The 14,320-nt window shown below is 39.6% G+C and overlaps 1 protein-coding gene across 6 annotated transcripts in view; it reads left to right on the forward strand.

Moving 5' to 3' along the window:
• astn1 (astrotactin 1) overlaps window positions 1-14,320 on the forward strand; it is a 423,848-nt gene that overhangs the window by 78,611 nt on the left and 330,917 nt on the right. For all 6 annotated transcript variants that reach the window (XM_035171471.2, XM_035171474.2, XM_035171470.2 and 3 more), the window contains exon 2: window positions 6,854-7,035. In XM_035171471.2, the coding sequence (XP_035027362.1) occupies window positions 6,854-7,035 (182 nt within the window). The remainder of the gene's footprint in view (window positions 1-6,853; window positions 7,036-14,320) is intronic.

The raw sequence follows: 14,320 nt of genomic DNA on the forward strand, positions 1-14,320 counted from the left end.
AGAAGGTGCATAGAAAGTGAATGGGAAATTCACATATGAAACATTAGATAGCATGCTACTTTCAGAAAGCCCATGAAGGAGATGAAAGAAAACGCTCTTTATCACGATAACATGTCTAAACAGCTCCGTCTACACGAGTGGCTCTGTGAGGCTGCCCTTAGTCACGACCGCTTTGAACCAGATACGAACATTAGCATGCTAACATGATCAGAATAGCAATGTTAAAGACTTTAAGAGTGAAGACTTTAGAAGGTATATGTATATCATGGTCATCAGTTTTATGTGTTAGCATGCTAACATACGTCACTAATGTAGCCGATGCCCAAAACTTATTTTTTTACATTCAATACAATACTCATATTTTTTGTTAAAAATTTAACACTACTAATAATTTCTTAAATGGTTATTGGACTTTTATAAAATTACACAAGGTAAATCATATATATAATACACATACTAACCATTGTTGACCCCTCTAATACTATTAAAGGAAATTAAATACTATTGCATATGCTTAAACATGTTAAAAACTATTGTATTTTACATATATTACTCAATGAAATGATCAAATTAATATATTGATAACTATTGAAGAATTACAAATAATTAGAGCATGAATTCATAACATACAAGTATTCAGACAAAAAAAAAATCTCAATTTTGTCAATTGCATTAATTCTGGTATTTTGTTTTCATAATTAACTCACCTAACTTGATTTGTTGATGAAGACATCAATATCATAATATTTCAAAATTCCTAGTGTACAACAAAAACAACAAGAAAACAAATATCTCCCGTTGAAAAAGCGGAGCCCCAGACGTAAAAAAGACACAGAAGACAGATGTCAAGAGAGTTTGTGGTGATAAGAGCTGGTGCTCGTGATCTCCATAGCAGAGTAAAGCCCAATCCCATTTCACCCCTACCCCTCGTTTTCGGGTGTTATCTTGCCCCCTGAAACAGAGTCACAAGGGGCAGTGATTGAAAGCCCTTCAAGAAGCCGTTACATCATCAGTAGTCGTCGATGTAAACAAACAAGACAAATATTTTGGTGGGGATGTCTTAGTAATAACATTGTTGAGATCTTAAACAAACCAATGCTATTGATTGCAGTTACTAAAGTGACAAACCTATAATATCCAAATTACATCTATGCTAATGCAGGTTAATCAATGACATTTGAAACCAAAAAGCTTAGATGCTCTGCATCATTTCACGTATGAATCAAGAGCACACAGGCTGCTAGCAGTGGTCTGTAGACAACCCTGCCAGGATGCTTTGTTATTAGAGGAGCAGTTTAGTTCAGTAACATCGCTGCTATACACGGGTTCAATCAAGTGCATCGTGTGTCTTCAAAGACGGGGGGATTTTTAAATCCTTATTAATAAAAAAAATGCTGCATTTGTGGGTCTCTCTCCCAGCTTGCCGGTGATTTGCAAGGCATTCTGGGTACCCCTAGGCTTGAAGTGAGGGTCAGTTTCAAGAGCTACAAGTCCCCACGCTTTGGCCCTACCCCTCCGTCCCAACAGGTATTGGGACGGCCCCTACACGTGAACGTGCAAAACTAAGGGGAAGGGCCGAGGGGTGAAATAGGATTGGGCTTAAATGCGTCACTTCCTGCCTCTGGCTGCTACGCGGCTGCTCCACCTCTGACCTAATGGGGAGGATTTGTTGCTCTTGTAAGCGCGTCTGTGCAGAGAACCCCCCCCCCCGCTGCGTTGTGCACGTGTGAAAGGCAAAGTCCGGGTAGACTCCAGACCCAATTTATTTGACTTAACCCACGGGTCATGTCTGAAAATGGCTGTAGTTAACTTTCACCTGTGACTCCGCCTCACAACAGTTTGAAATGATCTTTGTGCCCCACGTTTTTTCCCACAAAAGCAATAGCTCTCCGCTCTTTGGTAAACAAATTTCATCCACATATCTTGATATTTGAATACATGCTTTGTTTTTCCCTGAAAACCAATTTCCCTTCATTACTCAAATGAATGAGCCATACTCCTCACTTGAATGCTGAATGGTCTGCACCATTCCTTTCAGAGTGTGCAGCTCCTCCCACAGAGGTGGTTGATGCCGTAACAGAGGGTGAACTGGTTGTTGCCTGTCCATCACATCTGCCCATGGCTTACATCTCACTAATGAGCAGCAATTTAATGAGTTCCACATTTCCAGTACCACAGTAGACATTGTTTTTCAGCAAAAAAAGTGTGCTGGCTGCAAGAGTATAATTGTGTTCAAAGTTACGACAATATATTCATTGTATTTATTTGCTACTTCTACTTAGTTTTTAGATTCTAGTGTAATTTCATTGCTGCTTACCAGGACGTCAGTACTTAGTTCTGTCCCCCTCATGTACCTCATGTTTTGGAGTGACAATAAATCTTCTTGAACCTTGAATCTTCTGTACTATTTGGATTAGTCTCTTGTGCTCTGGCAATCGCAACTGACTTCGTACCTCTCTCGGTTTGTTAGATGCTTTGTTGCTACAGAATCTGACTTTTGCACCACATTTATCCAGAGCCAATTTGAGACATGATTGGCCTGGATTCGGGGTCTGGACTTTCTTTGGAGTTTCTCTATTACATATGACAAACCCAACATGAGATTCTTCAGTCGAAATCTCCAACACGTTCAGATGAGGGACGGCTCAGCATGCAGGAGGCAGGACATACATTCTACTGCAGAAATCACATGGTTTTTTTTTTACAGCACGTCACCAACGCCGTTGGCGCAAATCACCAAACACTTTAGAATCTCATCTTTCAAAATCAACTTCTTCATCTGTGTCTTTTATATGTATGGCTCGTCTTTTTCCTCCTGAGATAATTGTATTCCTTTTGTTTCTATAAGTGTTAGAAATGTCATCAACATTCCCTCTTGCTCGCAGTCAAACCTCCCAATGACCTGCTGCTGTGTTCTCAGACATTTGTATTCTTGTATACGGCCCCTTTGGATAATTTCAGGAGATCGTCTGGAGTTCAGTGCATGTCTGAAATCAGCTCGGGCTTCTGTTTCAGTTTAGACCTCTGGGTTATTAAGTGTTTCAAAGTTAACCTTAATGACTTCATCATGCTTTCTCATGCCATATAACATGCATTATTCTACTGATCAGCCCTTTTACTATTTAATATGCATTAGTGGCAGTGATATGTCAAATAGCCTTAATGTGTAAAATGAACTCCTCCCCATTAACTAGCTAAATACAATAGTATACTAACTGCAAGGGTTTGATTTTTGATCCTTCGTCGTTTGTGTCGTTATCATAAGGTGGGAATCACAGGCACAGATGATGCCGACAAAGCAGAAGACTCACAGCCCTGAATCACTTGAGACCCACATTAAGCTGGTGCCAATGTGCTGCTGCAACGTGATACATGCTCCTGAAAGTTTAAACACTTGTGCGAAAGCTTGCAATCAGCAGGAATAACTTGCTAGAAGCTACATCACAGGGAGCAATCAGTGTAATGGTCCAATGTAGCATGGGATTGACGCATGTTTTCAAGGCTTACAGCGATAAGTAGGTCTTGTTTTGCGTGACAGCAAAAAAGTGAAGAGCGTCAGAGCTTCACCTCCGCGCTGCTCTCTGGCCTTTCCCAGGCTGTTGTCTCCGTCCTAATTCTCATCTCCCCAAAGCCTCGGCGAAGTGCTCGCGTCACTCAGTCCTAGTCTTTTCCTTTGATCAAGTCCAAACCTCATTATTATTTACTCCCTGCAACCATCGCTGTGCCGCGCCGCGTTGCGCTGCTACACGAATAAACCAGTACATACAGCGGAGTCGTATGGACTTTGATCAATTATGTACTATTCGCTAATGGACTGTGTCCCTTTAGTGCACCCCCGCCGTCCCTTTCTGCTCTGCATCGTGCTTATCTTCCTCCGTTTTGGTTCATCGTGACATCTGTGTGTAAAATGAGCTTTATGTTATTTAATGGCTTGTAGATCTAGCGTAATATATTTGGGCAACAGATTTGTGTACTGCACAGGGTCATGCTAGCAATTAGTGTAATGGTATTTCACAGGGGCAGTGTTCAAAGTAATCCATAAACAGTATAAGATGGTGCACTGTGCACCATACTTTAAATGGCAGCATTAAACAGGATGCGATGTGCAAATGCCTAATTAGAATTTTGGAAGGGATTAATGGCCCCTGCTAACAACAATGGAACTATAAAAAAAGTGTTTACAGAATGCAAATAGGCTGATTAGTGATTACTAAAAATATTCTAGTGAGAATATACTTGTTTTATTAGACAATAATGTAAGAAAATGTAGCACTTAAATGCTTTATAGGTTTGAATTGTGTATTGATCACTTTAGTTTTATATTTATGCTTTCCCTTTTTCATTTGTCTCAAAGTATTCTCTGCTGAATAGCTTTTGCATGCATGTACATAACTTTAAAACATACAGACTATAGACTTTGGAATCTTCTGTCACTGAATATGATGCTGAACTTTATGTTCTGCTTTGACCTCTCGAATATGATGCCCCTGAGTGAACCTTGAATGATACATACGAGGTGTCCCCTCTCCACACTGTACAATTATGTCTCACTCTATGTCTCTGCAGAATAAGTAGAACACAAATATTCTGATAAATGTTGTACTTCTGGGTTATATAGAGCAAAGGTGAAAAATGAAGGTGTGTGTGACAGATTTACCATATTCTCAGTGTTCCGAGTTTTGATTCATATGGGACAGCTTCACACAGACGGGTGTGTGTAGTGTTGTGTGCTTAGACATGCAAATACAGTGTGTTATTCCTGGTGAGGAGTAAGATGTGATTCTTTGATGAAAAAGTTGATCAGTATGTGTAAATGCAGTGTATTTCAAAATACAAATATTAAAGCTATGAATAACTTTATTTGTTGCACAACATTGTACAGGTTAGGATAGGAGGATTTCATTGAAGTAATTAATAAAAAAAATATCTCTTGAATTTAAGTCAAAAATTTTAGCAAACGTCATCGTGTCGTTTTGTTTATTTCAAAGTGAAGGTTGTCTTTATCAAGGTTCATTCTCCTGTCTGCTGTCCAGTCATCCAACCCTGCCCACCGCCCAGGTCCAACCAAACTATCATTCTCTCTTAACCCTCAGCTTTCATCTATCTGAAGCTTTATTTCCCCGGTGAAACACCACTTTATCACTTGTAGCTGTGTTCTGCATTGACTGAAGTTTTATCCATACACACAACAGAGTCTTGGCTAAAAGGAAGTATTCCCTCGTTGCTAAATCTGATTGCAAAATGTAGCCTACTCATTTTGTTATATTGTCCACTGACAAAAACAACCACAAAAGTTTATCTTTAATTAGTTTGTAACTTTTATCTTGCAAATTAAAAAAACTTTAGTGTTGGAAAGTAAAAAGTTGTTCACACATTACTCCATCTGCCAGCTCTATAATATTTATTGTCTACAGCATCCCTTATACACCTTCATAATTAAAATTGCTCATAATGCATTTCATTTCTAAAAGAAACATAGATGAGAAATTAGATGTTTGCAGAGAGTGAGTAAAGAAGTTAGAAACTTTATGCATTCATGAAATGTTTGGTATCTAAAACGGACTAAACAATACAAATGTAATTAGAGAGCCTTTAACTGCAGTGATACCCATTAAGCAAAGATTGGGTAATCTGTAAGCCAAAACACAAATGTATGTCTCGTATGAAAATTGACTGAATCAGTTGAAAAGACATTTCTGCTTTACATGGACATTTTGATACAGTAACATTCTAATTGCTGTGTTTCTTTGCATGTTTTCAATGTTGACCTACTTTACACTGACATATTTTCATTGAAAATCATTTGTACACTCGAATACTACACAGCTTTGTCCTTTTAACCAAAGAAGTCATTTTTTTGTTACAGACCTGCAAATCACTGTATCACTGAAGTAGTATCACTGCATATCATCTGTAAAAATGACATGATGTGAAAATCCATGAACCTGCTCAAGAACATTCAGTATTTTTATGTCCAGCAGCAGTTTGATGGTTGGAGTTGGGTGAAGGATTCAGTGCCGAGTCCTGGCTGGACTTACCGTGATCTATTTTCATTTGTCTTCCACTCGGCGCTCCCGCTTCTCATGACTTATGAGCCTGATGCATCTTTGCGCCTCTTCACACTTACATAATGCAAAATCACCCATAAAGCTCCGTCATGCATTTATAATCTGTTCCATTTCTGCGCTGAGTGTGTGTGTGTTTTGGCATCCCTAATACTTCAAACAGCTCGGAGTGGAATGTATTGTCTGAGGAACTGAGGTGTGACACAAAGCGCAGTATTTCTTCTGTTCCGCTGCTTCCATAAAATCCCAGTTTACTCATCTTTTATCATTCGAGTTTAATCATTTCTTCACTTTTTTTTGTTCTCCCAAACCTTGTTAGCATGCTAATTTTTGCTAATTACCAGTACACGGAAAGCACACCCGAGGCTGGTGGGAAAACTAATACTTGTGCAGGTATTTGTGTTGAACCTACTGTTATTTTACCTTTTGAGGAAGCTGTGCATAAAAAGCCAGAGTTTTAGGAATAATCATCCTGGAAATCATGCAAATCTGTTCTGATGGTCATTGAAATTCCTCCAATAGTTTCATCTAGTGAACATTCACCTGTCTCGTCAAAACAGCTCGAAACTGGATGAAACTAATTAACGTTGACACGTCACATTCATTATCTGGTGCATCTTTCAAGCTATTCGTTATTAAATCCACACCATGACATGTCTCTGTTTCAATAGATTGCTCTGTCCCAGTGGGTATCCGTCAAGGGGTTGGCAACGGTTGCTAGGAAATGTGCATTGAAACTGCAACGCTTCTCATTCAGTCCCCTCTTTGTTTACCGTTGTATCTGGCAGAGATCTCCGGGAACTCAGAAGACATCCCTCTGGTGCGCTGGAGGCAGCAGTGGCTGGAGAATGGCACTCTGCTCTTCCACATCCACCACCAGGACGGCAGCCTGAACCTCCCAGAACCGACAGTAGACCCCGCCAGCGACTCTGCCAAGGAGGAGCTGCGCATCCTGCACATCTCCGTCATGGTAAAGATTCCTGTTGACAAAGCAGAAACTATTTTGAAGTAAAATTACATTTTCCTTTCTTTTGACATAACCCACAAAAGAAGAAAAAAAAGGTCAAATACTGAAAATCTTATAAACCAAAAAACAAAGGTTGACTGCATTACTATTCCATTAACATTTATATGAATTCAATTATATGAATTTATGAAATTATAAACAACCTCAGGCATATCATAATTGATATAACACATCCCACCATCTTGTTTAGTTTCCCTGTATATTACATGTCCTGCATCCGGTATGACAGGGAAGGGATGTGCAAAATGATGAATGGGTGTAGGTTACAAAGTACTCACATAAAAATAGATGGAGATTCTTCCTGTTTTTATGCCATCCAGACACCGCAGCCTATAGGCACTGCAGAAATGTTGTATGTCTGTGTGCAACATACATTTACAAAGTTTGATATTTCCGTTTCAGTTTGTATATTTTTTGCATGCCTGCACTGTATCAAACCTTATCTGCTATGTCGGCAGAGTGGGAAATGAATCCTTAGATCTCACAGCTTCCTCCTCTTGCCTGAGGAAATGTATATTTATTAGATCTTAGATATGCCACACCTACTCCCTGTGCCCTTTTCCAGCCCAAAGACATTACAATCGTGCTTTGATGGATGATATGTATTTTCAGACATTGAAAGCATATTATAGCTGCATACACAAATGATTAGTCAGCTCCAGACTTTTGCCAGAAGCTACATCTGCCGAACGGAGGCAGGGAGGCGCACGTCGGTGCCCGCTGAATGGCAACGACCTTTACACCTTGTAATAATAACAAATAACTGACCTTGACTACCCCCTGCATGTTTTGCATGAATTAGCAAACTTCAAGGCGATCTACCGGACGCGCAGGTTCAATCGGTGAACATCTTTTTATGTGGAAACGAGGTAGCCAGTGTGGAGGTTCTGCTTCTTACCTCTTTGATTTTCCTCTAATCTCCCATTTTCCCTTCCTGCTCTATCTGCATTTCACATCCCATCAACTTCAGGTTCGGGGTCTTTGTGCTCGCTGCTCTGCTAATTCCTCATCCTGAAAGAGCTGTGGCAGCAGCCCTGCCACCAGGCTATTTTCATTAAGGTGTTGGTACAGAGGGATTAGCATGCAGATATAAGCAGACCGTGACAACAGATGGAAGCAGTGTTGCCACTGTGATCTCCGGGCCCTGCTGCAGCTTGCCACCCTGCTGGAGGCCTGACCTATAAATCCAAAGCCATGTCACTTATTCAGCTCCTTGTGGATACAAAAAGGGGGTCCTGTGAAGGCTGCGTTACAGGTTTTTTTTTTTAGACCGAGCCAACACCTGTCACTGGACCTCTTTCCATTGTATATCACGGGAGGCTGCAGGGCAGTAGCAGTCAGCACAGGTTGTAACTGGGATAAAGAAGCAGTGGTATACACTTTTAGATGTCTTAATTGTTTTAGATCTCTCAGGTGTTTGTAAGAGTGCTCTTCAGTGTGCGTAGATTCTTTTCTTACATAAGAACAAATACCAGATTAAAATAAACATCGGTGAATGTCAGAATCTTCTAAAAACTGGGCTAAAAGTGGGCTTTAAGAAGACATTTTTTTCTTAAGAACGGTTGGGGAATGAAGCCCATTGTGCTTTTCTTGTTCTCGTTACCTTTTGTGAAGTGCAATAAGGTGCAATCTCCAATCGGGATGCAGACCTTGATTCTTTAGGACAAGACCAACAGAACCAGAGCAGTATTGGTCGATTTGAGACCTTAACCTGATCGGGAACCCAGAGCTATATTTGTGTTGATTTCATCCATTACTGGCTAGTTCCTTCGCCAGGCTAACAAATGCATTGCATACGCACTCCTCAACTCAGCCCACTGTCTGTTGTGTATCTTCTTATCTAACACATGAGTCATATGTGCTCAGACGTTTGGCACAGAGATAGAAATTTAAAAAATAGAAAACCTGGCCTGTGAACCAAAGCTTTACACAAGAAAATCGTCTGAACAATGGAAACCAAGACAAATGGTTCATTTATTTTATTGTAGTAGCAAGAAGTAGAAGTAGGGTATTGAATCACACAGCTGATTGCAGTATGCCCCTGACGTTAGTTGCCACCCACCAATAAACCAAACAAAGAATAAGAAGAAGAAAGTTGCCATTTAATTGTCTGTCGACTATTTACTAATTTACTGCTAACCTGATTATTATCTGACATGTAAATCCACTATATTTACTTTCTATTCACAGAATGTTAAAAGCCACTAAGTGTTAGCAGGACACCCCTTGCTTTCCTTTAACATTTGTGTCAAGGGTTGTGTTGTTCAGTTCTGCAGCCATCTTTTTGTTAAACACGCAAATTGAACTGTTCCCAGGTCTGCATAAGCCATAGGCCAGGAAGCAGGAAGTCTAATCTGCCGCAGTCCGTTGCCTGGCCTCAGTGCTCACCACAAGACAGTTTATGCCTAATGGATGAGTTGGGACTGCAGTATTTTTAGGCTTGGAAGACAAGCCAGACTTATCATGGGCCTGATCCTACAGGGAAATCAGGTTCAGTGAACTGCACCAGAACTGGGGTCTGAAGCCAGAAAAAGGGATTTCTGTCTGTTGGAAAAGCCAACATGTAATCTTACCCAAGAACTTAGATATTCTGCTCAGTTTTTTGTTGGAAGACGATATCCAACTTTGTACACAAGTCATTTTAAACTGTTATGGTCCATGTTTTGACGTGCACTGTTCTAGGTGATGGTTTTCTCCCCACGCTTTCACATCCAACAAGGTGACCGTAGTGTCCTCCATTGGCCGTGGCTGGACATCCATAATGGATGACTAACCTTGTGTATGTCTGTCCTGACACCAGGTGAGACACTGACAGTTCAAACTTCAGCCCCAAAGGGCGGAGTCAAATTAAAAGTAAATCCCAACACAGCCATGTGAAGACAAATAAAATCACTTTGTATTTAAAAGAGTATCCAATATTAAAAGTGTCCTGATTGGTTCGTCTTTTCGGAGTCTAAAGCTCCAGCGTGTCATTGTTAGACACATTTCCGCCTTGTTAATTAGCAAATTTTCATCAGTTGCAGTTTTGCTGCAGGGCTTCAATGGATCAGTCCAATCATCACACACAGACAGTACAGGGACTTTAACACCAACCCCAGTCAATTACGTGATATTAAAGACTGATATGGTTTCCAGGCTTTGGATTTGATGTTCTCCTCTTCCAGCTGTATTGCTTTTTTCCTCAGAGATCATTAAGTGTGTTGTTTTTTTTTATTTGAGCCAACATCACAGTAAAACTTAAATGTATCAAAGACAATAGTTATAATAAACAATACAATACATATAAATTGATGATGCAAAAAAATCCATGAATTCCAAAATAGTTACAGGCTTGGACCACATCACGTTTGTCACCCTGTAGTTGGCTCAATGGTGCAGATATTGGCCAAGATGGCCAGATTTGGTTTGTTGTGGATCAGTAGTGTGAAAATCGCCCCTCCCTGTGCCCACTCAATCGGAAAGGTGAGGAGCAGTCGAGTCTGTGAGAGCCGTATGGTGCTGGATGTTAACGGAAGCAGATACCGCCAGGCAGCTCCTTTGTTTCAGTCTGCTTTGTTGCTGGCAGACATTCAGAACTGTGGGTCTGAATAGGAACAATACACAGTAAATCCACCTTTTTGGGGTTCGTAAATTAGATGAACAGTGAAGTTTCTCACACCATTGTTCCTGATCCCATTTTATAGTTTGTTGAAATGTTATTTAGTCAAAATTATATTTTTCTTTTCTCCAGAGACGATCCAGTTATTCTTTACATTTGATGTTAGAAATGTGAAAAGGGCATTTGGACGAGTAGAGAGAGGAACACAAGGAACAATCTGACAGAGCTGTGAAGGGGAGTGGTCTCCAGGAGGAGGGTCGTGGTGTTGGGGTTATTGCTTAATATGCTTATAGATACGCTTATTATAATTTACAACAGAAAACACATTTTGAAAGAGATGTAATAATAATTAGGTTACATTTTATGTCCACACAGAAACATTTAAATGTATCCCAAACTAAAAGCTATTTATTTAACTTCAGTCTTACACTTTTGACTAGTTTTAGCTTTAAAAGGTCTTGAAAGAGCTACATTGTCCTTGCAGTGTAAAAAAGGTTTCGGAACAGCATTTATACCTTTTTTAATTAAATGAATTTGTCGAAAATATCTATAAGTAGGGGAATAACTAATACATTTGTTTTAATCTAAGATTTATGTTGGTTTATACCCATTTCATTACTAAATTGGGACTTTTTTTAGGGAAATATATGGAAAATGATTTCAAATACAAACATTCTTACAGCCTTATAGGACTAGAGAGGATAAGGAAGATGTGGCTCCTTTTGCACAAATGCAGACAAATAAGGTTTAATGTTCTCCTTGCTCTCTTTGGGCCTTACACATATTTGAAAATGTGCAGGTTTTAAAAAAAGAAAAGCCAATACGCCAATGGTCTTAATTTAATTAAGCGACAGCTCCCAGATTAATTTGTCTCAGAGCACCACTTCTGTGATTGTGGTAAACACTTTACATCCCTTAAAACAACTTTAAAGTAACGTTTGTCTTGATAAAACAGTATAATTAGATTTCAGCAGGATCCTTTGATCACTTGAGAGTGTACACAACTATGGTAAGATGCAGGGCCGGAAAGTCCCAGTGGTGCAAATCCCCGAAGAAATTTTGACCGGAACATTTTTCTTTAGTTAATCCTTTACTCATATTGTCTGTCAATTGTATCTCCCTTGTGATGCTATTTAAAACCCCTGTGCTACAAAAACCCACGTAGAGAGAAATTATTTAGAGAGAAAGATTTTCTTCCTTACTTTCTTTCATATTTATTGATATTGCAATTAACATCCAAACTATATGCAGTCAAATCAGCTTTAAAAAAACCTTTCAAATACAGCTGGAAATGCTATATAAAAAGATTTAATACAAAATCTCATCAGGATATTTTGACTAAAAAAAGATTGATAATTCTTTGTTTTTTTTAAATCATGAAAATGTATTTCATTACGGTAGGCTAACCTATAACAATTATAGGCAGCACTCTATGTTGTACCATAATTAATATTGTACATTGCACAGTTAATAATGTCATGTTTCCAGTAATCTCTCGAAGACATATTGAACCTGTAATGGAATAATTATTAACAAGAGACAGGGATTTTGTCTGCCTTTCTCTCTCTCTCTCTCTCTCTTTCGCACAAACAAACACACACACACACTCACACAATAGCCTCTTGTCTATTGGAGGAAATGGTCAACTCAACACAGCGCTGCTTGGCGGTATATTGACATTCACACGGTGACCCGTCTAAAACCTGCATTGATAGCATTGGTTGAATAAATCTTAAATCGATGCGGCCCTGACCACTTGTGAAGCTGCAGCCTCGGCTCGGTCCCAGCCTCCGGAGCTGCTCTCTGAGCATCACAGCTTGGCGTGTTTTTGAAAAGCCTGCCGAGCGAGACACACCAATCCATAGCTCCCCTATGGGCTGCGAGGAAGGCACACAGCCCAAACTGCCTTGCCTGTTTGTTGTGCTGCTGAATCTCTGATGCAGACAACACAGCACCGCGGGGTTGGTTTCTTCCACAAAAACAAAACAACTAAATGAAAATCCCTGTTTCAATAGGAAAAGGTTTCTTTCTTTAAAACTGCCCTCGCGACAGCAATGGATCACATAACAAACGGAATGTGTCATCTTCAATTGACACTGAAGCTGTGTGAGCTTTTAGGGGCAGTTTTTTCCTGGTGAAAGAGGAGAAAGAGTTAACATCCACAAACTGTCTTACAACTTGCACTCGCTATTTCTAGCCCGATCTCGTCACCATTTCTGATGCCATTTCTTGTGTTTATTTCTCAACTTTACAAGTATAGATTTAATAAAATATGCAAGCGAGCAAGATTAATGTATGACACGAAAAGAAACAATTATCACAAAAAGCATTTATCAAGCCAACATTTTCAAGGGAAAAACATCCACAGTACAATATAATTATATACAAATCAATAGAGAGCAGAGGAGATTAAATATTATTTAAACGTTATATTACTCACTCACTGTCAGTAGCAGTTCCTGCTCTGCGTCAGTCCAAGACAGGAAATCCGTCATCTTAGTTCAGACCATTGTGGCTTCTTGTGTGTAGTATTTTCTGTATAGACAACCTGGGTTTTCAGGTGCATTAGCATGGATGTGCATTATTACCGATATGGAGCTAAAACACTCAAGGGGACTTAAAACACCATTTTAAAGCAAAATGTATTATTACGGTTGTAGCCTTGGAGAATTAGCATTTGGGGATAACAACTTTTGCTATCACCATGTGAAATGTACTAAATACATTATTCATTCTGCAATGAATTGTGCTTGTGTTGACACGAATCATCTAAAAGGATATTTACAAAGAGGTGCAACATATCCAAAAGAGTCAGGTAAATAGCAGCAATAACGAGGAGTTAAATGATATTTGGCACCTCAAAAACAACAGGGGTCACAAATGAAACGTTTGAAAACAGGAGGCAATCATGACAGGAAGTGCTTACCATAATATCCCATCCACATCACAGGCAATGGCGTAAAGTAAGATTATGTATTAATAAAAAGAGGTAGCAGGCTTTAGGTAGCTCTGTGGGTCAGTATTTTTAAATGCACATGCAAAGCTCTGATTGGTCAACTCTTTTCTCCTTCTGGCCAAATAGCTTCCAATGGGCTCAATTATTGAAACGTGGCTTGCTCGTCGTGGACCCGAGACCCGACCACAAAAGCTTTCAATGGCCATAACAGCTGCTCGTGAGTTGGTTAACATTAGAGCGTAAAGAAGGGTGAATATAAAACATAGTTTAATGTCAGTTGGCTGGAAACATAACTCTGAGTGACTGGACTGCGTACAGCTGTTTTTACTCCCGTTTCCTTTTCTGTCACAGGATGATGTAGGGAAGCTTCCCTGTTAATTGAGCAAACTAAAGGTCGCCACTGCTCTGGCTGCATCTTTCTTTCACCTGTCACAACATGGAACACATATTAGACAAGTCTACTTTAAAATAACAGCAGTTATGTTGTCATCCTATTGGCTAAATGTGGTGACAAGAGCAGTGTTGGATAACCAGGAAGTCACAGGACTAAACTGCCAAACTATGAAGCCAGTGTATTTTTATTGATTTTTTTATATATTTATTTTTTTAATTCTTTTTCTTTCCGCTCTTGTGTCTGTTTTGTGCCTCAAGCTGAGTCTCAGTGAGCGCAAGGA

This window comes from Hippoglossus stenolepis, chromosome 11, assembly GCF_022539355.2.
Source record: "Hippoglossus stenolepis isolate QCI-W04-F060 chromosome 11, HSTE1.2, whole genome shotgun sequence".
In the NCBI taxonomy this organism is placed as follows: domain Eukaryota; kingdom Metazoa; phylum Chordata; class Actinopteri; order Pleuronectiformes; family Pleuronectidae; genus Hippoglossus; species Hippoglossus stenolepis.